A 23,792-nucleotide genomic window follows, 5' to 3' on the forward strand; every position below is an offset into this window, starting at 1 on the left:
TACACAGGCTAATCCTTCAGACTCAGTGGGATAAGCAGCAATTAGTAAACTTCATTAAAGGATCAACCTTCATCTTGAATATTGACACTAAGTTAAGCCATGGACATATTGAACTGATTAAAAGTCCAGGAGACTGACCACATGTCAAGATTTTACCTTCCAATCAGCCTCATGCCAGATGTCCTGGAGGCCAGACTCTCATAAAGTGGCTGAACAAAAAGGGTTGAGGTCTTTTGTGGTTTTTATTATTATTATTATTATTGGTTGTATTCACAGCTCTAAATGTATGTTCTATCAAGAGACAATTTACTAGCTTGAAAACCACTTTGCCAAACTGCTTGGTATGAAATGATTTTTCAGGCTTTGCAGGCACATTATGTGGGTGTTTTCCTCTCTTCCTCTCCATTTAAGTATGCCCTAGGCACCTTGGAGGGGTCTACACTACTTCAACAGGGGGTGCCAGAGCTCTGCCTTTTGACAAGAAAATGCTGAGTTCTGTCCTTGCCTCATTCAGGACAGCCAACCAAAGCGGGGACACAGGGTAGTGATCTACTCTCAAACATGGACCTCACCCCCACCACACTCTCACTGGCTCTGATCTATATTCCACAGAGAACTAAGCCTTCAGTGGCCTCCTGAATAGGGAAGACTCCCACTACCTCAGTCCTCAGACTCTCTCCTCACAGACTGTGCTGGGAAGGAAGAGAGCCGGGCTCCCTGCTGGATAGTTGCCACTCCTCAGCTATCTACAAACTGAAGCTTATCCTTGGATCAAGATCCTCTCCTAGGGGTCTAACCAGGAATTTTGTTTTGTTTCATTGTAGGTTTTTTCAATTTTTTTTTTTAAGATTTTATTTATTTGAGAGAGAGAGAACAAGCAAAGGGGAGGGGCAGAGGAAGAGGAAGAAGCAGACACCCCACTGAGCAGAGAGCACTATGTGGCTGGATCCCGGACCCTAGGATCATGACCTGAGCTGAAGGCAGACACTTAACCGACTGAGCCACACAGGAGCCCCTGTTTCGTTGTGTTTAAAGTGTTAGGATTAAGGAAGCCATGAAGCTGAATGAAATGGAAATCAATTTAAACTTGGTTAAAAACATAGCTCCTAATGTTTGCATCATGGAAGAGTTCTCTAATCACGTATTCTTTCTTCTTTCTTTTTAAAGAGGCTAAGTTGACTAAAATAATTTAACTGAGTTTAGAATGGCAATGTGTAGACAAACAAGCTCATACATTTTGACAAGTCTAAATGCTTTAAAAGCCTATAAAATTAGTTCATTACATTTCTCAGATATTTAAATTTTGTGCCCCCAATAATATTTGTTTTGTGAACATATATTTCATTACTTCTGCTAATTCCCCTACCCCCTAGCCTGTGATCTGGGGAGACGTGAATATGCAGGGCAAGGGAAGAAGATCAATTAAGTTATTGGGGAATGGGGCAGAAAAAAGGGGGCTGAAGAAGGCATTCCCCCATACTGATGACAGTTTTCCCTGGGACTAAATAAACATGTTTCCACAAGTCACAAAAGCAAACAAAACAACAATAAAATCTTTTTCTCTCTCTCTCTTACTCAATACACATCACAGCAAAGTAATAATGAAGCTTACCTGTTCCTGAATTGCACGTTTTAACAGAGGGAGACCCATGATAAACTTCACTCTCTGAAATGTCAAAGCTCTCATTTCATCCAGACTTAAATCATACCTGTGAAGAACAGATACACAGTTGGTGTTAAGACATCGACGTGGTAACTCCGAGTAGAGTCTTTGGACCAAGGTATATGATAGAACAGACAACTTTGTTACATCTCCTGTGCAATACTGCAATATTGCATGTCAAAGAAGACCTGCTGTGTGGGACACACAGGCCATGTGTTCAATACAGTGGGGTCAACGTGGAAGGAAGGAAGGAAGGAAGGAAGGAAGGAAGGAAGGAAGGAAGGAAGGGAGTTCCTGACAGGGTTACCTTAAAACAAAACTTCAACATCCCTTCTGCAGGGGCAAAAGATTTTCATGTTTCTGAGATGACTCAAGAGCAGCATTTGGGGAGATGGGAGAGGAGGGAGTGATCTGTGTGGCACAAGGGGTGGACTGTAGCAGCCATAAGAAATGTCACCTAGAGTATCCTTCAAGAGCACCCACAGTAGGGAGCAGAGTTTTCCAACAACCTCCAGCTGCCAAAGCTCGGAATTAATTGTGGCATTCACACCAGGCGATTTTCCTCTCAGGCTGTTCCCAGCTGGTGGTGACTGAGTAGGGCAAGCTTCTAGATTAGGTCAATTACTGCCCAATAGGCAACTTATACCAGGAGACACCCCCACCCCCACACTGACCCACTGAGACTTTATCACAGCATTGTGCCCTCTCTGCTTTCTCATTTCATGGTGTCAGGCCTGCCTACACACATTCTGAAGCTTTTCCCCCTGACCTTCCTCTAGCTCCCTCCCATCATCCTTCACAGATTTGAGTGTTCCCCCACTCCCCACCCCATAAATCATTTGCTCATCTAGTCCCATCTTGGTGTCTGCTTCTCAATGAACTTAAACTGACACAGGAGGGGGAAGTTCCACTCTGTCACTTAAAATGTTTAAACGCAAAGTATAGCCTGAGCCTGGAAGAAATCTCACTCAGGTTTGATTCCTGGCTCTGTCACCAATGTGCAACCAACATCAAGAGACCTGGCCTCCCAGTACCTCTGTTCTCTCACCTTTAAGATGAGAATAATAATTATATATAACTCAAAGAATCATCACCTCAAATGCTTTTTCCAGTGCTTGCATATATATAGCAGGTGCTCAATAATATAAAACTCTATTCATACCCATACCCCTCCTTCTCCTCCTCAAGGGCAGGAACTGTGTTAGATCTGTATTTACAGTATCAGCACAAATCCACGGCCTAGAGACAGTATACCCCATTAAATGGTGTTTGAACCTAAATTTCTTTGATTCCTATAGTTTCATGACTAGATCCTGGAGACAGTGTTCTCATGTATGTCCCAAAAAAGCATGCCACACATATTATCCCTATATAAAGTTCATTTCCAACAGGAAATACAAACTGTATGGGTGTAGGGTCCCAAGTCTTGAACTGTGTAGCCCCTCAGGACCAGTGCAGTGTCTCACATTTAAACATTTTTCCTAAATACCTGTTGGCCAATTGCCCCAGACCAAGAAAGAACCAATTCAATCATCCTAGTTTTCTCTCAACCATTCAGTTGGCAGATAACAAAAAAATCCAAGGGAACTTACCATTCATCCTGGAATGTGAAAAAATACCCACCCACTCTCCCAAAAATAAGAAAGGACACAGAAATCACCCAACCGAACAACCTTTTTTTTTTTTTTTTTTTTTTTGAGTCAGCTAATAGACCTGATCTCAGAACAACTAGTTGGGATTTCAGTATAAGCCTTACTGCGTAAAATCAGCATTTTCCCTAAGGGGAACAGAAAATAAACATTCCATTGTCAATGAAACTAGGAGTCAGGAAAACTCTCCAGATACTAACGTAGAAGCAAAACCTGTGTGAGTAGATGCAGGATTGGGGCAAGATGAAGTGGCAAGAGGAACCACAGAAAGAGATCTCACAGCACAAGGGCCAAATGGTGGCAACTCTCAAAAATGCATGTAAAAATTCACTTTCTAAACGTAAGATGTAAACACATTGAGATGTAAAACTTGTAGCTCTGATCTGGAACAGCAAGACAGGAATGGTAAACCAAACTGGCAAGTAAGAAGGCTCGCTGGTCCCTGAGCTAGGTTTAGGGTCAGTGCAACATGCAGAATCACATGGACAGCCCATGTTTGAAAGAAGCAGCCTATCTCTGTGGCAGCAGGGAAGGGAAAAGGCTCTACGTTGTGTAAAGGAACTATCCCAGACCACTATCTCAGCTTCTCTGGCTCCCCAACCCTGAAACCTCTTAAAAAAGCCAAGCCAGAAATCATCCAATTATATTCAAATCATCCAATTATAAGTAATAAAGAGATACTAGCATAGACGATTCTATAAGAAAAATAGAGAAAAAGAGCAAGCCACTGACAACTGGCAATGTAGGTGTCCAGTAAGGTTCTGGGCATCAGTGAGGACAGGAGGCCTTCAGAGCACACAGGGTGTCAGGGAGCTTGTAAAATATGGGCTCAGCTAAAGTCTAGCCTTAGCCTGATTCAGTGGGACATTCTGGAGTATAAATGGCACCATGGCATTGACCCATCCTGTCCTTCAGTCATGGGCAGAAAGTATAACCTCAGCCATTTCCTGGGAAGGTAACTCTCATAAGTCAAGGACAATTCCATGGAAGTTCATCTATGAGTTGATACCAGTCAACATTGACAGCAGCTAGTAGATGAGTGTACAGGTTTGGTAGAGTGTCAGGGTAGGGTATTACCTGCTAAGCTAATGACTAAGTAAGTCAGAAAAATAATTAAAAGAAAGGAAAAAATAAATTATTAAAAGAAAAGTAGAAAATTAGTCAGTTAGGAAACAGAAAAATTATAAATAAATCCAAAATCTTGCTCTGCAAAAAAAAAGCACAAGAGGTGGTTGTTAAACATTGCTCTGATAGTATTAGCCAATACAATTTGACAAGGGAAAGAGATTAGAGAAAATGAAATTGGAATGAAACAGAACTATGTACAGATGATCCATATGTTTCATTGATTGTGTTAATGGCCCCTATGCTAGACCTCCTCTGATCCCTGCCCTTTGACACTGTAGTTCCCATAAAGAGGCAGAGTATACTTGCCTACCCCTTCAGTCTGGGCTTGGCCACATGATTTGTTTTCATCATTAAAATACTGGTAGTGGAGATCCCTGGGTGGCTCAGCAGTTTAGCACCTGCCTTCAGCCCAGGGCGTGATCCTGGAGTCCTGGAAAAGAGTCCCACATCGGGCTCCCTGCATGGAGCCTGCTCCTCCCTCTGCCTGTGTCTCTGCCTGCCTCTCTCTCTCTCTCATGAATAAATAAAAATCTTTAAAAAAATAAAATAAAATACTGGTAGATTTGAGAAAAGCAAAAGCTTGGAAAATAATCTAGGAAAATGCCTAGGCTAGTTTGCCATGTGGACAAGAGATATAAAGAGACATGTGAGGAGAGCCCAGTTATCTCAACCAAGGCCATTCTAGATCAGCGTACCTCCAGGCAAGGCCCAAATTGGAGGAGCCTGGTCAAGATCAAAAGAGCTGCCTATCCACAGCTGACTTCATCAATGAGCCCAGCCAAGATCAGAAGAACCTCTCAGCCACCTACAAACTCATTATCAATAATAAATGCTTATTGTTTTGAAGCACCACATTTTGCATCATAGCTAACTGATACAATATGACTGTATACCTAGAACCCTCAAGACAACTAACTAAAATTACTGAAAACAAGAAGAGTTTGACAGGAAACATAATTAATGAAAGTCAGTAGCTTTTATATGGATATGTAAACAATCAGTTTGAAAATACATGGAAGAAAAGATTCCACTTGCAAAAGTTATAAAATAAAAGAAAAATATACTTAAGAATAAACCTTTTAGATGCACTTATATGAATAAAACTGTAAAACACTCCTAAAGAACACAAGAAAAGACTTGAACAAACAGAAATATGTACCATGTGGGTTTTTTAAAAGATTTTATTTATTTATTTGAGAGAGAGAGAGATAGCATGAGTTGGGGGAAGGAGCAGAGGGAAAGGGAGAAGCAGACTCCTCGCTGAGCAGAGAGCCTGACTCTGACTTGGGGCTCCATCCCAGAATCCTGGGATCATGATCTGAGCCAAAATCAGTTGCTTAACTAACTGAGCCACCCAGGCCCACTCCACTGTATGTTTTAATAGGAAGACAATACCGTAAAGAAATAACTTCTTCCTAAGTTAATTTATACATCCAATATGATCTAAATTTTAAAAATGCTAATAAAGGATTTGAAGTTTGTACTTAAAAGAAAGTAAAAATACCCAGAAAAAAACTCTAAATATGCAGAGCTATGATCTCTATCAGATAAGATGAGTAATTAAACTAATGCAAAATAGGCAGACAGGCCAATGAACAAACTAGAAAATTAAGAGGAGTGCCTGAGTGGTTCAGCTGGTTGAGCAGTGGACTCTTCATTTTGGCTCAGGTCATGATCTCAGGGTCCTGAGTTCAAGCCCCACATCAGGCTCTGCGCTCAGTAGGGAGTTTGCTTCAGGATTCTCTCTCTGTCCCTGCTCTCTCTCTCTCTCTCTCTGATAGATAGATAGATAAATAAATTAATAAATAAACAAACAAACAAACCTTTTTTAAAAAAAATAGAATGTCAAGAAACAGAAGTAAATGCTTATTATGGAAATTTAATATATGTAAAGACAAAGGAAGGACATCAAATTATTAGAAAAAAACAAGACATTGAGATGTTCCAGTGGGGTAGCCAACAGGGAGAAAAAAAATAGTTAGATTCCTATTTCACACCACATCTAGAATAAATTCCAAGTAGATCAATGATTTGCATATGTGGGAGAAATAAAACCACAAAGTATTAAAATAAAACATGAACTGCTTTATAATCATATTGCAAAAAACTGTTTATAATATTTAGAAGCCATAAAGAAAATCATGATAAATGTAACTTCATAATAGCAAAAACTTTTGCATGACAAAACAATAAGACTAGCCAAAAGACAAATGACAAAATGGAACAAAATATTTATTACTGATGTCGTTGCAAAGAAGCCAATTTCCCTAATTAGAGAGCTCCTATAATTTATTAAAAACAGACCAACAAGTAGGCAAGTGATTTGAACAGATGGTCCACATAATAAGAGATACAAATATCACAAATACATTTTTATTTATTTATTTTCACAAATATATTTTAAATTTCTGCTGTCATATGCGATAAAAGAAGCACAAAGTAAAGATACACTGAAATATCAATTTTTACCTATTACATGAACAAATCCAGATAGTATGATGACACACCATGTTGGCAAAGTTTTGAAGAGTAGATACTTTTATGCACTAGCCTGGTGGGGGGAGATGGGAATGGAGTATATAAATTGTACCAATTTATACATACAGCAATTAGACAGTATCTACCAAAATTACAAATGAACCAACCTTTTGACTTAGCAATTCCACTTCTAGAAACTTATTCTTTGGATGTCCTCACACATGTAAGGAGCATATATAGGTTATAGAGTAATACAAACTATATATCCTCTTTTTTAATAAGCTAGTATTTATTAATTACCGAATTCTGTAGTCAAAAAAGAAAAATGTGGATCAAGAGACATTTCACACTATGAAGAGTAGGTAGTAGAGCCTATGGGAATGCCATGAAGTGTGTTTTACAGACAAGATTCTAAAACATAAGTTATTAGCTATTTTCTTCATGTTTCCATTCCAGCAACTTTTCGATAAAATGGTTGTTATTAATCTACTTTAAAATTTTAATTCACATCTATCTCACATTAAATTAAGCTTCGTGCTCATACTGATACAAAGCATCACATAGGACTCAAGTCTGAATAATTATTTTACATTAATTTATGCAGAAAAATAAGACCTACTTACTGCAAGATGAGGTGAGGACAGTGAATGCACAATGATACACACACTGGCCAAAGGAACTGAGAAAGTATTAGAAAACTATAAAATAGAACTCAAGAAAAACTGGGTTACTGATAAATACCCAAGTTAAAGAAATTCTGTATTCAAAGTGAGGGAGGGATGGGGAAGAGACTATATATTTGCTTGCGTATATGTTGTTGCTATTTTTTTATTCTCTTCTGGGACACACCATAAACTACTAACAGTGTTTACTTTTTGCATATGAGGGGCAGACGTGGGGGAAATGTGGCAAATGGAAAATAGTACTTTACCTTTTTATGTGTTCCAACTTCTGAAACATATTAAAATACCTTTTAAAAAGACTTTTTAAAAAATTATCTTTTTTAGATATTTTAAATTGTACATTTAAAGTGACCACTAGATGGCAATTGTTCTTCATTGATCTGCCACCATAAAGTATTCATGCAACAAAAAAATTAAAGCTAGGTGAAGAAGTCTTAGAAACTTCCTGAAAGCTTGAGCACCTGATTAGCTTAATAAGGATAAGTAAATTCTTAACACTTTTCAATAAAAAAGGTAACAATCTCTACAATGGGGGAAAAAAATCAGGATTTTAGGAACACTCCCCACTTCCCCGAGTTCTCTAAACCCTTACACAACATGAATATCTGCGTGTTTTCTATCTTTAAATATCAACCTCCACATTTAACAATTTTAATAGGCCATCTCAGATGCTATTTGTATAACAATGGGGTAGAAATCATAAACAATGTTTTTTTGGTATTTTAACATATATAATTTTTCTCTCTTCTCAAATCTATCTCCAATATATAAGATTCGAGATATGAGGTGTAGACATCCAGCATGAGTAAAACACCTCTCTGAGAAGTCTCACATGTGTAATCAAGACCAAACTACAAGGTACTAACTACAAAATAAAAATAAATAAAAAATAAAAATCTAATCATAACACCTACTAGAATAGCTAAAGGAAATAATACTGACAATATCAAGTGTTTAGGAGGATGCTGAGCAATTGGACTGCTCCTTTGTTGGTGGTGGGAATAAAAAATGGTATGGACACTCTGGAGGAGTTTGACAGCATCTTTTGAAATTAAAGATAGATTTATATAACTCAGCAATCCCCCTCCCAGGTATTTACCCAAGAGAAATTAAATTCTCTGCTTACATGAACACTTATACATGAATGTTTATAGCAACCTTATTTGCAGTTGCCAAAAACTAGAAAGAATCCAAATGTCCCTCAACTAGGGACAAAGTGTGGTATAGCCATACAATGTGCTACTGAGTAATAAAAAGGAGTGAACTACTGGTACACACAACCACTTGAAGAGATCTCAAAGATTTTGTGTTGAGTAGGAAAAAAGTGAATTTCAAAAAATCACATATGGTGCCAACTTTATGACATTCTCAAAATGACAAATTATAGCAATGAAGAATACATCGGTGGTCACCAGTGGGTAGAGTGATGGGGAGAATCTGACTCTAATGGAGAAACCTAGGAAGTTTCCGTGGTGATGGAAGAGTTCCATGTCCTGATTGTATTGGTGGCTACACAAAACTATATGCGTGAATGACACACACACATATGCACACACACACACACAGATACACACAAATAGATGTCCTCTCAAAAGATGTGAACAAACATTTCACAAAAGAAGATATACAAATGGCCAATAAGCACACAAAAAAAGTGCTGTGACACTAGTCACCATGGAGATGGAAATGAAAACCACAATGAGATACCACCATATACCCACCTGAATGGCTAAAAAAAAAATTTTAATAGCAAAATAATATGTTAACAAGAATGTAGAGCAACCAAAACTCCCATAATTTGTTGCGAACATATATAATGATCAATCATTTTGGGGAAAGGTCTGTCAGTCAATTTCTCATAAATTAAACATATACCTAACTTTATGATTTAACAATTATACTCCTAGATATTTACTGAAGAGAAACCAAATGCTCACAAAATTCTTATAGTAGAAGGTTCATATCACCTTTATTCATTATAGTCCCAAACTGGAAACAGCCCAAGTATCCATCACTAAGAGAACAGAGAAAGAAACCTGTTTAGTCATGGAAAAGAATACTGCTTAGCAATAATAATGAATGTACTAGTGATACACATACATGACATCTATTAAACCTAGAAAACATTATGCTGAGCTCTCTTGAATCACTTGCTCTTCAGGAAACCAGCAGCCATGATATGAGGACACCCAAGTAACTTTATCAAGAGGTCCACACAGGGAGAAACTGAGGCCTCCTGCCAACAGCCATGTGGGTGGACCATGTTGAGAGTGAATCTTTCAGCCACAGTTAAGCCTTTATATGACTTCAGACCTGACCAACAACATCCTACCTGCAACCTCATGACAGACCCAGAGCCACCTATCTAAGATGCTCTGAAATTCCTGACCCACAGAAACCAGGTGAGATAATACACATTACCATTTATGATGCTAAATTTTGAGGTAATCTGTTACTTATCAATAGATAATACACATTGTATTATCAATAGATTATTGATTATCTATTATCAATAGATATCAAAATCAATAGATATAGATTATCAATAGATAATACAATATTGTATGACATGCCTTGTGTGTATTCATGCCTACACACACACAACTGATGGGCATGAACTAGTATCTGACTTTTACACACTTTAATAAAAATGTAATATACCAAGAACAAGGCACGATTCATAAAATTATAGCCTAATGAATTCTCACAAGGAAAACACACCTGTACAATCCCTACCCAAGTCAAGGAGAATCACATTACATCTCCAGCACACAGAGTCACCCTTCTCCAGAATCTCAGCACACAGAGTCTCCCTATCAATCATTACTCCCTCTCTCCTGCCCACTGCTAGCTGCTCTCATGACTTGGAACTCTGTAAATTATTTTTGACTGCTTTTGAATATTTAAGAACTGGGATTAGACCTTATGTATTCCTTTGTGTCTCACTTCTTTTGCTCAACACGGCTAATAAGATTCATCTTTGGTGTCTACCGTAGCTGTAAATCATTCATTTTCACTGCTATAGAAGATTAAATCGAATTAGCATACCACCAAAAATATGCTGAGTGAACATACTGTGTGATTTCACATACATTAAATTCTAAAACTGACAAAATTAAAACATAGTAGGAAAAAAACCAGAACAGTGGTTCCTCTGGGAGAGTTCCCATATACCCCTCAGCAAGTTTCCCCATATTGTTAACATCTTACATAACCCTGGCGCGTTTGTCAAAACTAAGAAAGCAGCATTGGTTCATTACTATTCCCTAAAATCTAGACTTCATTCGAATTTTTGTACTTCTTCCACCAGTGTCCTGTTTCCATTCCAGGATCCCATCCAAGATGCCACACTGCGTTTTGTTGACATGATTTTTTTTTAAAGATTTATTTATTTATTTATCATAGACAGAGAGAGAGAGACAGAGACACAGGAGGAGGGAGAAGCAGGCTCCATTCCGGGAGCCTGACATGGGACTCGATCCCAGGACTCCAGGATCGTGCCCTGGGCCAAAGGCAGGCACTAAACCGCTGAGCCACCCAGGGATCCCCCTGTTGATTTGTTTTTTTAGCATCCTCTGATTTGTGACAGTTCCTCAATCTTCCCATGTTTTTCATTACCTCAACACTTTTGAAAAGCATTGGTCATGTATTCTGTTGAATATCCTTCAGTTTGGCTTATCTGGTATTTCTCTCATGTCCAGACAGAGGTTATGGGTTTTTGGGAACTCTCTGTGTTATCTTCACAGTTTTTTTTGTAAATTGAAAATTATTCCAAAATTAAAAGTCCATTTTGAAAAGAGATAAGAAAGAAGGCAACAGTATCAACAACAAAAAAGTTCTTTTGCATTTTTTGAAAAACCTTTTAAAAACCCAACCAATAAAAAACCACTTTAAAGAAGTGGTTTGTGTATTTTTTTTTCTCAAAATCAATTTGGGTGTAATAGAAAGTGCATCTTCATACACCAAATTTGAATGCCTTCCTGATAAGAAATATCCATGGTGCCCAGTCTTGGACCATCATGTGATTCTAGGCAGCAACCATGTTGCTTGAATGAATTCGGACAAGAACTTGAAAATCAACTCTGGTTTCCCAGCATGGCTCTGCTTCAGTAACCTGTATCATCATCCTGGTCCCTTTTATAATTTTGCTTTAGGAGACATCTCCAGCTGGGCCCAGGATAAACTCCCCCTATCATATCAATCTCTTCTTGTTGAAAATGGCAAAAATCAAAATGCTCATCTTCATTAAAAAAGTGAGGTACAACCTGGCTGCCAAGCACTCACACAAATGAAAGGAGGTGGTGAAGAACAGATCCCCTGAGGCAGTGAGCAGAGAAACCCTCGTCTTCTAGCAAATACCACAGCTACCTCACAACCTGACCTCCCACCTCCAGAGCCTCCGCCCACCCCTGTGAGCCCCTGCACAGCCTGGATGACCTAACCCTGAGTGGAAACAGAAACCATTGAATCATCCTGTGGTAACTGTCAAAGACTATGGGCTCTGAACCTACAAGGGTGACACAAAATACTAAGGGAGGGTTTTCTAAGCACTGCGGTTTTAATTGTAGCTGCGAAGTTCACTCAACCACAGAGATGTACACTTACTTCTGATTGGCAAAGTCTAGGCAAGTAGCTTGAGGAAGGCATGAAGATCGAGAGAAAGGAAGGAAGAGGAAGAAAAGATCCTCTCAGTCAGAGACAAAAGCCATCAGGAATCCCTGACAGGAGGAACTTCTAATCCACACGCCACATCCTTGGCTTGCCAGGCAGTGACTGAACCTCTCAGTCCTCTCTTTCTGCCTTCCTTCCCCAGCTTGCATCAAGCATCCCCGCCACCCTAAACACAAGGAACTCAAAACAAGTCAGGCCTGTTCCTACCCCACAGGAGCTCAGACTCTAGCCTAGAAGACACAAGGGTAGATGGAGGGTCCCCAAACAATGTGATACAATAAAATGTCACACATTATCATTAGCCCTCAGGAGGCCAGAGCCTGTTGTTGCCTCCCCAGGGATGGCATAGTTGTTTTCTGGAATAGAAAGCTTCCAGTTTCTATTTTACTATTCTGGTTTACTATTTTACTATTCAAGTAAGGGTGTTTACCCTTACTTGGTGCTGCAGGGGTTATGAGAAGGCAGAGGAGCAAGTACTTGGTCTCTCTGCACAATCCACTGAGAAGTGGGGTGTCTGTGGCAGGGAGAAGTCCTCAGGAGGGATGGAGCAGGGAGGGGATGTAAGGAGAAAGGGTGGAAGAGACTAGGAAGCAGAGGGAGAAATGTGGCCAGATGAGCAGAGGACAGAAACAGATAAAATCTCCCAAGACAAAAATACAAACTTTCAACAAATTCAGACAGGCTTCCTCACTAGGTAAAGGTATGTGTGGCAGACACTGCTGCTGACTCTTCCTCCCCACCCACCACCCTGACCCAACCCCAGGATTCTGAGGGTTCTACATCCACTCAGCCAAAGGGGCGATTCCTGAAAGACCCAGGCTATCGTGGTGATCCCAACCTCCAGGACAGCATCTGGCGTAGAAATGAGACTTGATACTTCAAACATAGAGGGTTATATTTTTAGCGTGCATGAAGCTGAAATAGCACAAGAGAGGTTAGCTGAGAAACAGAAATTAGTGTGCGGTGCCACTTAACTCAGTTTAACTGGAGGAGCCTAGAACTGTGGTCTACAGATATAACCAGGCCTTGGCTCTCTCCTAAGGCCATGCTTTGCCCATGGAATGGTGGATTCTGCAATCAAGCCAGGCCTCGTGTTTCCTGTTGGTCAACCAAAGGGTGTTTTTGATAGAACACCAGTACACACAGGTTGCAGGGATCTAGTGTGGAAATCTCTCATCTTCAACAAGCACCCATTCAACTATGTAGGATGCACCCTCAGTGGGTCAAGCAATATGCACAGGAGCCGGGGGCTCCTGCTAGACCATGAAAGCCTCCTGGCCACTCCTGTCCATTTACAAGTAAATGGGAACTGGGAAGGTAGACACCGAGATTCCCTCAGGGGCTAATTACAACTGAGACATCAAGGCCTGAGATTCATGAAGGGTCAAGTAGAGGTTAAGTCAGTACTCACCCATGGCAGCCAGGGAGCAGTGGGGGGAGCACGTGGGAAGGCGGGGACGCTGGGAGTCCACAGCCCTCTCAGTAAGCCCACAGATAGTGTCTAAATAACCAGAGGTTTCCACATGGTCCATAAAGTCATTGTTAAGAACAGAGAGACAAGGGCAGCCCGGGTGGCTCAGCGGTTTAGCGCCGCCTTCAGCCCAGGGTGTGATCCTGGGTGACCCAGGATCGAGTCCCATGTCCGGCTCCCTGCATGGAGCCTGCTTCTCCCTCTGCCTCATGTCTCTGCCTCTCTCTGTGTCTCTTATGAATAAATAAATAAAATCTTTTAAAAAAAATGATCAGAAAGACAAGTAATCAGAGGCCGTTGCTTGGCTCAAATGTCATCACTTGTCCACAGTCATAATCATGTAAGACCTTTTCTCATCTCCTGGATTCAATTCACTGGCAAAGTGTTATTTATGGAGAGAGGACAGAGAATAAATGCTGTCAACTTTGACATTTTAAGTTAGTGATGGAGAGAAGTGAACTTAAAAAGACCAGAGATACTATCATAACTCGGCACAACACAAGGTGAATAAAAAATAAAAAATAAATATGCACCCTATTAGGAGGTTGCAGGAGAATCTCAACAGCTTTGCAGAGAGAGAAGGGGGCAGAGGCTGGACAGACCAAAGTGGTGGGCAGCCATAGTCCATTATCCTCTTAGGCTCGGGGTCATTGCTGGGATTGAACTGCTCCCCGGACTATGGGAAGGTGCTCTGAGAGCAGCTCGCAGTTCAGAGATCTCACAACACAGTAAGAATGGGTTCAGTTAGAAACTGGGCTCAGGAATCCTCAGAAATTTCGACAGTTCCTCCTGAAGCAGTGAGGAATAAATGCCCATATGCCCTAATATCTTTACACAAACATTGGTCCCATGCACGTATAACATTTGCTTTTGCAATCAGTCAGCAAGTTCCTACCCAGAAAAGCCAAGATACTGCTCATCTTCAGATCAAAATCATGCCAACAAGGAGAGAGAAGCTCAACTTCTCATTTAAGGCAGAGTCGTGGCTTCCCAGGGCCTCTTCCATGACATTCTTCAATCCCTACAACCATCCAGAGACTAAGGGAAAAGCCAACAATGGGTGCCTAGCACCTTAGTCTGGCTGGCACGCATTTCCCCTTCTGTGAGCCCTATCACCCCACTTTTTCTTTAGCAGTCTCCCATTTGCTCCACCAACCACATGGTTCTCATTGATGGTCCCATGCCCCGGTGCCTACTTCAAGGAAAGCCAATGGCAGCAACCAGCTGGCTGGTGAGGGTGGCCTGGGCCAGGCTGGATGCCAAGTGAGACCCTCTCTTGCCACTTGGCTGCTGAGCCCAAAGCTCTGATGGCCACAAGGGGGACAGGACCTGTCTGGATGTGAAGAGAGCAGAGCCTGGGATTCCTGGCAGCATCTCCCAGGAGCCTGAATTCCAGCCTCCATGCCTAGAGCCAATGCAAGCTGCATATTCCTCTCTACAACTAAAACAAGAGTGACTATCCATATGGGCCAGTCAAGAACTGGAGAGAAACTAACAGCAGACAAGCAATAGTAGTAACATATTGGCAGGTAGAAAGTGAACAGGCAAGTGCACAGGTAGCTGACTTAGCAGAACAGAGAATGGTAGGTTTATAAGGCTGAGAAGCCAACCAGCTAGTGCAACAGAACTCCACTAAGACTTGGGAATTGGAGGCTCTAGGCACCTCTGATGGCTCCAAGTCCCTGCCCAAGCCCATCAAAGCCTGGGGGTTCACTGTCAGGAGAATGAGGGCAACAGAGAGGCCCCACACCAAAAACAGAGAGGCCAGAGGGAGACCCCTCAGCCTCAGGCCCCACTTACCAATACACAGGGCTAACCAAACCTCACAGATGGCCTGCATATCATGGGCAGCTTTGACAACTTCCCAGCAGATGACCATAAAGTGACTTGTTGTAACAAAATCAGAGTTAGCAAGTATTTTCCAGCAAATGGAAGTCAAACGTCTTGGGAGAGGAGTGTTTTCTAATCAGCCTAAAGTCACATAGGGAGGAGCACTGCTCACGATCACTTCTGGCAGCCAGGATTAGGACCTGCCTGTCCTTCATTCACCACCCACCATTCCTCGGGAAACCCAAAGAGTTTCTCTGGAGAAATTAACTCAGTCTAAAAACAGTTAAACTGATCTGCCACTGAAAAGACTATCCTTAGGATGAGGGAAGCTTGTGGCTGACACCCCTGCCTGTTTATAATCAGCATTTTACTTATTTACTTTGCTCCTATTATGAGCAAATGCCCAAGGTGAATTAGACATTTAAGGAAAGCCTCTAACACAAAAGAGAGAAGTCAAAAGTACAAATCCAAAAAAAAAAAAAAAGGGGGGGGGGAGGCAAAGGAAACAAAGCAGAGAACAGAAAAGAACATCTCAAAAAATAAGAGATTTTGCAACAGAAAACAACAGGCGCTATTAAAAAAGGAACAGGGGCACCTGGGTGGCTCAGTGGTTGAGCGTCTGCCTTCGGTTTAGAGTGTGATCCCAGGGCACTCCCCGCAGGGAGCCTGCTTCTCCCTCTGCCTGTGTCTCTGCCTTTCCCTCTGTGTCTCTTACGAGTAAATAAAATCTTTTTTTTTTTAATCCCAAAAATATAATTCTCTCGTATTCTTTCTCAGGAAGCTATTAAATGAAAGACTATTCTGGTTATCCATAGTTGTGTAACAATGTACCCCAAAACCTAGCGGCTTAAAATAGCAATGCATTAATATTCTCATTATGCTTTATATCAGGAATTTGGACACACAGGAACAAGTAGGGATGGCTTGTCTCTCCCTCACAATGTCTGGGATCCCAGCTCAGATGACTTCACAGCTGGGAGCTAGAGCAGTTGGGAATGGGTTGGCAACTCTTTACCTCTCTCTCTGCAGCCTCTCTCCATGGACTAGTTTGGGTATCCTCACAACATGGCAGCTACAGGCTAGTAGACCTTTTTACGTGGTAGCTCCAGATGTCAGGAGACAGGAAATGAAAGGTACCAGTCTCTTCAGAGCTGAGTCCTGAAACTGGCACACTGTAACTACAGCCATATCCTGTTGGCCAAAGCAGTCACAAAGCCACCCAGATTCAAGGAGAGAGAACACAATCACACCTCTCAGCAAGAGTAGCATTAAGGAATTTGTGGCCACCTCCATTCCCCCAGAAAGGGTAACCGAGAAAGAAAGCCTGGGAAAAGTGACTTGACTACAGAGGAGATGCAAAGAAAATTCTCAACACTGAAGAGAGGTGTAGAAAGCCAGTCCAGGGACGCCTGGGTGACTCAGCGGTTGAGCGTCTGCCTTCAGCTCAGGTCATGATCCCGGGGTCCTGGGATTGAGTCCTGCATTGGGCTCCCCATAGGGAGCCCACTTCTCCCTCTCTCTGTGGGTCTCTCATGAATAAATAAATAAAATCAAAGAAGGAAAGAAAGAAAGAAAGAAAGAAAGAAAGAAAGAAAGAAAGAAAGAAAGAAAGAAAGCCAGTCCACATGGAAGCCCCAGTAGGAGGTCTCCAGGATAATTGTGCTCTTTGTGGGGTTTGGGGGGCAGGAGGGGGCATGGAAGGGGAACTGCCAATTACCTGACTGGTTTGACCAGGTTGAGAGGAGTGTAATAGTTCTATCCCAAAGTGTGGGGTCAGTGAGTGATAAGTTTATAGAAAACAGCAATTGAGTAAAGGGGGAAACTGCTATCTCCAAGGAAAATAAAAAGTTGTAAAAGAAAGGTAATGAAATAGGATATGTCAAGGGGCATGGCTGGGAATAATATTTATAGAGTCATAACAATGTGAACACTGGATACTGATTTAAATAAAAATGGTGACATGCTAATATTCAGAGACTAGGGAAAGAAAGTGGTGCAATAGTGAGAATCTTCCCTTTCTATTATAGTGAGTCAAGAAGTGGCCGTTTGAGCATGTTTATTTAGGAATATGGAGGTCGATAACATAAGAATCTGGTGAAACAATCTGGTTCTCTGCTTTATTGTGATTACTGGGACACACACCTCACCCATGAGTCTCCATCCATGAGAAAGACACACTGCAGTGGTGGGAAACGTGAAGAGAATGTGTAAGATTACTACCAGAAATAGATGGAAGAGTAGGCTCAGAGCCTGATCGACAAAACAACCACTGCATTTTGAGAAGGAAAGATACCTCCTACTCCATTCTCTGCGCCTTCTCCTGCAGGGGCAATGATTCCATCTCCCCCTAGTCTCCAGGTCCTCCTTGCCATGTATGATGCCAGCACCTCCTATGGGGGTCCCTGCCATGATGCCAAAGATGGGCCCTCCTCCTCCTGGAATGATGCCAGTGATGGGACCTGCTCCTGAAATGAGGCTGCCTATGGGAGGCCACATGCCAATGATGCCAGGGCCCCCTGTAATGAGATTTCCCACCTGCCTGCCTGCCCTGTGATGGTGCCCACTCAGTCAATAATGACTCGACCAGACAGATTAGGAGAGATGGAAATCATTTATGCCCATTTTATATTACTTGTTCTATTTCACCAGATCGCAGTGCTATGACTCTGGGTGTTTTCTGACTACATGAAAAAGGAAGACTTGCTCCCCCTTCCTATTCAAAGAGGGAATAATTTTGGCAGGGGAGTAGTGGGACTTAAAAAAAAAAGCAATTTTCATTTGTATTATGAAATGTGAAAGTAAAATTGTGAACTGTTTAAGTTTTTTAAAAAAGAATGTTCATACATCACACCAACGAAAATAAGAATCAAATTGTAAAAGAATAAGCAGTAGAATAAAATAAACAGCACAATCCTCTTTATAGAAAGACATAACGTTCACGTCTATATGAACTCATAGAAAAATAGAAAAAGAAGCAGGAAAAAACCCTACAACACACTGAAGTATGAAAAGTGGTTGGGGGATCAAATGTCCATCTATGGATGAATGGAAAAACAAAATGTGGTATACCCTCACAATGCAGCATTATTCAGCCTTAAAAAGAAATGAGATTCTGACACGTACTATGTCATGGATGGACCTTGAGAACATTACCCTAAGTGAAATGAGCCAAATGCCAATGCCAATACCCTAAGTGAAATGAGTCAAATGCCAACGACAAATATTGTATGATTCCACTTATATGAGTTTCCCTGAACAGTCAAGAGAGAGAAAATAGAAATAGGTGGTTGCCAGGGGCTGGCAGGGAGGGAGGATTGGGGCACTGTTGTTTAATGGGTACAGAATTTCTATCTGGGAAAATGAAGAAGTTCTGGAGATGATGGTGGTTGCACAGGAAATGAGTGTACTTCATGCCACAGAGCTGTACACTTAACAATTATTAAAGTGGTAAATTTGATCATATGTACATTTTACTACAGTGAACAAAGTAGTTGGGGAGGGGATGATGTAGGAAAGCTTAAGGTTTTCTATATTATTTGGCTTTTTACAATAAGAACGTCTTCATGAATACTTGCATATGTGAATAAGATTTAGGGGAAAAACCATCAACCGTCAGGAGGAGAAAATGTGCATTGTTCTAATAAAGGAAAGCCAAAGAAGTAGAGAGAAAGCAGGGGTGATGGGAGCCAGCACAGCAAAACCAGGGAGGGGAGCCTCATAGCAGGGCAGGGAGAAGGTCTTAGGATACCAACCATATCAAATGGGCTTTGTAGATTGTTTTCTTGAGGATGTGTGCCATGCCTTTACATGTGCACACCAATCCACCAGCCTGGCCCTTAGGAAAGGGCTCTAGTTTGCCAAGAAAAAAAACTCAAAAATATTTTAAAAGCTTGTCTCATTTCAGATGTTGCTTTTAAGCATTCCCTGCAAACCCCAGTGGGGAACCCTGAGTCTCCCCAAATCCTCCTGCTGTCACATCAAACAGGGTGCTGTCACATGGCCCTCAATAACCAGGGCAAAATCCCCAGGACCTGGGGGACTCTTTAACAGAATGGAAGTGTGGAATCAGTCTGGTAAGCCAGACTTTAGGAGAGAAGGCAAGCCATTCCTTAGGAGGGGAACCTGGACTGTGCTCACACCATACCTGGGAGCAGAGTGTCCACAGTAAACCCGAGCTGAGGAGGTAGCCATTATGTGTGCGGAAATTACACAATCTTTTGGCAATCTTTACACAATCTTTCTTTTGGCAGAAAACTATTTCGTGGCCTCTCATGTCGTGTGAGTGCCTGACCCTGTGCAAACTTCCCACTGTACACACACAGCACTCACAGAACCTTGTGGCCACAAACCCCACCCCACCCCACAACACCCACTTTAACTTCAAAGGCCTGGGGAGGAAGACTAGTCACAGGAGATGCAACATTGCCTCAGTGAACCAGTGAATGGAGAAATTTTATTTCTGGTCTCCTATGGAGCGTTCTATTCCAGCAGAATGTTAAAACACCAAGAAATCAGGATCAGTGTCTTCTAACACATGATAAGATCAAATCTGAGAGTACAGTGTGACCTATCAAATAGGTATCAGAATCTTGAATCACTTGGGGAAAACGATATGAAATTTAGTCTAGCCTCTTGTTACAACTCCAAATTTATGAAATCAATAAACAAGCACTGGAAAGAATGGAAAAGTGTTAAGATAATGGAGGTTTTTTTTTTTTTTTTCTTTTTTGGTGCTTTTTTGGTGAGTTTTTTTGTGGGGGGTGGGCAGGGCAGGGGGATTGGTGTCACAGCACAGCCAGCATCACTGAACACCTATTCATCAGTTTCTCATCTCAGCTGTTTAACCTAGCAGCACAGATACTATCCCCATCCTGTGGGTGAGCAAACGTCAGCTCAGTAAGGTAGAATGACTTGATGGTGAGCATAGGGGAAATAAGCTACCCGCTGGCTTTCCGACGTGCTGGTGTGCCTCTCCCTCGATGCCTATGCAAGTTGTGCAATTCACAAGGAAGTACCTTTTGCTTGGCCCAGGTCATCAGTTAGAATATTAGAATTCTGTTCCCTATTTTAAACTGCAGTTCCCTAAATTGCAAAGGACAAAGAGATGACAGCCCAGGAACTACACTCAGAAGACGGAGAAATACAGGAACAGATTTGTGTCAAGATGTGAGACAGGGCTATGGCAGAAAGAAGTATAACTCAAAGGACCTCTTTGCACTCTTAAGAACTACTAAGGCCTCCACACAAAAACCGGCACACAGATGTTTCTAGTAGCTTTATTCATAACTGCCAAAACTCAGAAGCAGCCAAGATGCCCTTCAGTAGGTGAACGTAGAAATAAACTGTGGCTCATCCAGACGATGAAATATTATTCGGCACTAAAAAGAAAGGAGCTATCAGGCCGCAAAAAGGCATAGAGGAAGCTTCAATGCATATTACTAAGTGAAAGAAGCTAATCTGAAAAGACTATATACTGTATGACTCCAGCCATGTGATATTCTGGAAAAGGCAAAACCGTAGAGGAAAAAGTTCAATGGTTGCCAGGGGTGAATTGTGGGAAAAGATGAATAAGCAAAGCACAGATCTTTAGGGCAGTGAAAATGCTCTGTATAATACACCATAATGATGTATGCATGTCACTGTATATTTGTCCAAAACCATAGAATGGACAGTGCCAAGAGTGAGCCCTAATGTAACTAGGGACTTGGGGTGATCATGATGTTCAATCTTGGTAAAAGAAAAATGTATCATTCTGGTGGGTGATGTTGATAATGAGGGAGACTATGCATGTGTGGGGGTAGGCAGTATGTGGAAAATCTCTATACTTTTAATTTTGCTGTAAACCTAAATTGGCTCTAGAAAAAAAATAAACCCAAAAAAATTATTGAGGCCCCCAAATATTTATTGATATACCATATTAGAAATTATGACAAAATATTTGAATATATATTATCATTTGAAAATAACTAATAAACTCATTATTTTCAATGAGAAAACTATATTTTCCAACCCTTCCCCCGAAAAAAATTAGTGATAAGAGTGGGCATTATTCTGCATTTTTACAAATCCCTTTAATTGGAGGAATTAATAGAAGAAGGCTGACTTCATGTCTGATTCTGCATTTAATCTATTGGGATATCATATAGGGGAATGGGAATGAAAAGGCCAATAACATGTTAGTATCATTATAAAATTGGTTTTAACTTTGAATCTCCTGAAACGGTCTTGGGTGCCCCTGGACCATACTTTGAGAACCACGACATAAATGAATTATGTATGAAGCAGAGGGAAAGAGAAGCAGGGAAGACATTCCAGGACACAGCTTGGTCTTACACATTTCACTTTTCACCTTCCCTAAATCCACCCCCTTCCAGGGCACGAACCCTGACTTCTGCAAGGGCAAGGCATCTCTCAGCCTCAGCCCAGCTCATTCTTGAGCGATAAGCTAAACGTGGGCTGACTGGGCACGGGCTAACAAGTTAATCCTCCTTTGCAACACACTGGCGTTTAATTAATTAAGTCTTAAGCCAAAAATAAGGGTGGGCTCTCCAGACTGCCCGCGAAGGGGTCAGCTGCCCAGCAGAGCACAGGAGAAAGAGCCCCAGGGGGACACACATGCTGAGTTCTGGTCCTGACGGCTGGTCACTGAGTACTCCTCTCCATGTGTAAACTTGAAGCACCAGCCCCTCTGCCCACTTCTCAGGGCTGTCGTGGCCTCAAATGACCTAGACTTGAGCCCCCCCTTACAACCAAAGTCCCCCCACTGCATTGCAGCTGTGCGCTCGGCACCCCGCGCCCCCGCCCCCGTGCTCTTCGGTGGCCTCTGCGAGCCTGCCCCACCCCGGACATCCAGATATGTCCTGTGCAGGGCCAGTCCATCCCCGTGCCGGGAGAATGTGCGCTCTTCCGGGCAGGCACCACGGGGCCGACGCTGTCCTGCGGGCTCCCGCGCACCTGCTCGGGCGCACCTGCTCGTGCTCCGCCGTCCACGCCCACCGCATCCCAGTCTGTCTGCCCCTTCTCCCACCACCCGGTGTGGGACGCGAGAGGCGGGCGCTCCAGCAACTGAGGTCCAGGAGCAGAGCCCCACCCTCCAGCCGCGAGTCCCGGGGGAGCACCTCGCCTGCCGCTGCGGGGCCCAGCCCTGCGCCCCGACTCTGGGCGAGGGAGCTGGGCGGGCGGAGGCCACCCTCCCTGCGGGCGCGTTAAGTGGGCGGCCGTGGGCGGGCCCGCACCTCTGGGGAGGAGAGTCCTCATCTGCAAGGGGGAGGGGGCGCTGCCTCGCCCTGGCCCGGAGCGCCCGGAGCGCCCGGAGCGCGCGGTGACCGAGGGGACACGGCCAGCCGGCCCGGCGGCGACACGGTACCTGTGGCGGAAGAGCGGGCTGCAGCCCAGGAGCGTGCTGAGCTCGTTCTTGAGGCTCCAGAACTCGCCGTCCAGGTAGCGGTGCAGGGACGAGTCCCCGAGCCCCGGGACGGGGGTCGGCTCCATCGCGAAGCAGTGCCTGTGGCTTTGCTTGGGGGCCCCGGAGCCACTTCCCTCCGCGCCTCCGCCCCGCTGCCCGCACGTGGGCCCCGGGCGAGCGCGCTCTCTTATCCGCGAGCGCTGCGGAGCCTGTCTCCTCCCTCTTAATCTTCTTGTCCCCTCCCCCGCCCCCGACACTGCTTCCTGGGCACAAGGGACAAGCTGTCCAGGAAGTCGGGGCTCCTATCGTGGTCTCCTCTCGCCCTCCCCAGGAAGCTCAGTCTACTGCCTTGCCCTGGAACTTTAGTTTCTACCACTCACGTCCTATACTCCATGGTGCCTCCAGTCTGTGGGCGCACAAGAAGCAAGTGTTAGAACCCTAGAGAGAGAGTTGGTCAGGTGGATGTGGGCACGGGAAGTCCTGGCTGCTCAGAGCCAAGACATTTTACTCAGCAGATCTTGCATGCCAGCCTCTTAGCCGATTCCCGGGATGCAAGACGGTTTGGTCCCACTCAGGCTCCGGCTCAGCTGCAGCTCAGCTCGATTCCCTGCTGCCCCCAAACTGGGCATTACAGTGAACTTTAATACGATTTGTAATCTGGGGGTAGCCCAGGCCTGCAGCCACTGCAGGGCAGAGTAGTTGGGAGATGCAGACAGGACACTGAACATGAACACTAAACTCATCTCCCAGGCCCCCTCCTTTTGTTGTGGGGAGTAGGAAACTTAGTGATAACTTTCCTTATCCCTTTCCTCTG

General features: G+C 43.0%; 1 protein-coding gene and 1 pseudogene across 4 annotated transcripts in view; one reads left to right on the forward strand and one right to left on the reverse strand.

The window, feature by feature from the left end:
- The window catches only part of ACOXL (acyl-CoA oxidase like), a 348,364-nt gene extending 325,159 nt beyond the window's left edge, over positions 1 to 23,205 (reverse strand). For all 4 annotated transcript variants that reach the window (XM_077843324.1, XM_077843323.1, XM_077843322.1 and 1 more), the window contains exons 1-2: positions 22,940 to 23,205; positions 1,613 to 1,709 (exon numbers count right to left, since the gene is read on the reverse strand). In XM_077843324.1, coding sequence (XP_077699450.1) covers positions 1,613 to 1,709; positions 22,940 to 23,064 — 222 coding nt within the window. In that variant the 5' untranslated portion in view covers positions 23,065 to 23,205. The remainder of the gene's footprint in view (positions 1 to 1,612; positions 1,710 to 22,939) is intronic.
- On the forward strand, positions 13,334 to 18,237 carry LOC144281371 (uncharacterized; annotated as a pseudogene).
- Positions 23,206 to 23,792: the final 587 nt, after the last annotated feature.

The sequence above is a fragment of the Canis aureus genome, chromosome 12, assembly GCF_053574225.1.
Source record: "Canis aureus isolate CA01 chromosome 12, VMU_Caureus_v.1.0, whole genome shotgun sequence".
Taxonomy (NCBI): Eukaryota; Metazoa; Chordata; class Mammalia; order Carnivora; family Canidae; genus Canis; species Canis aureus.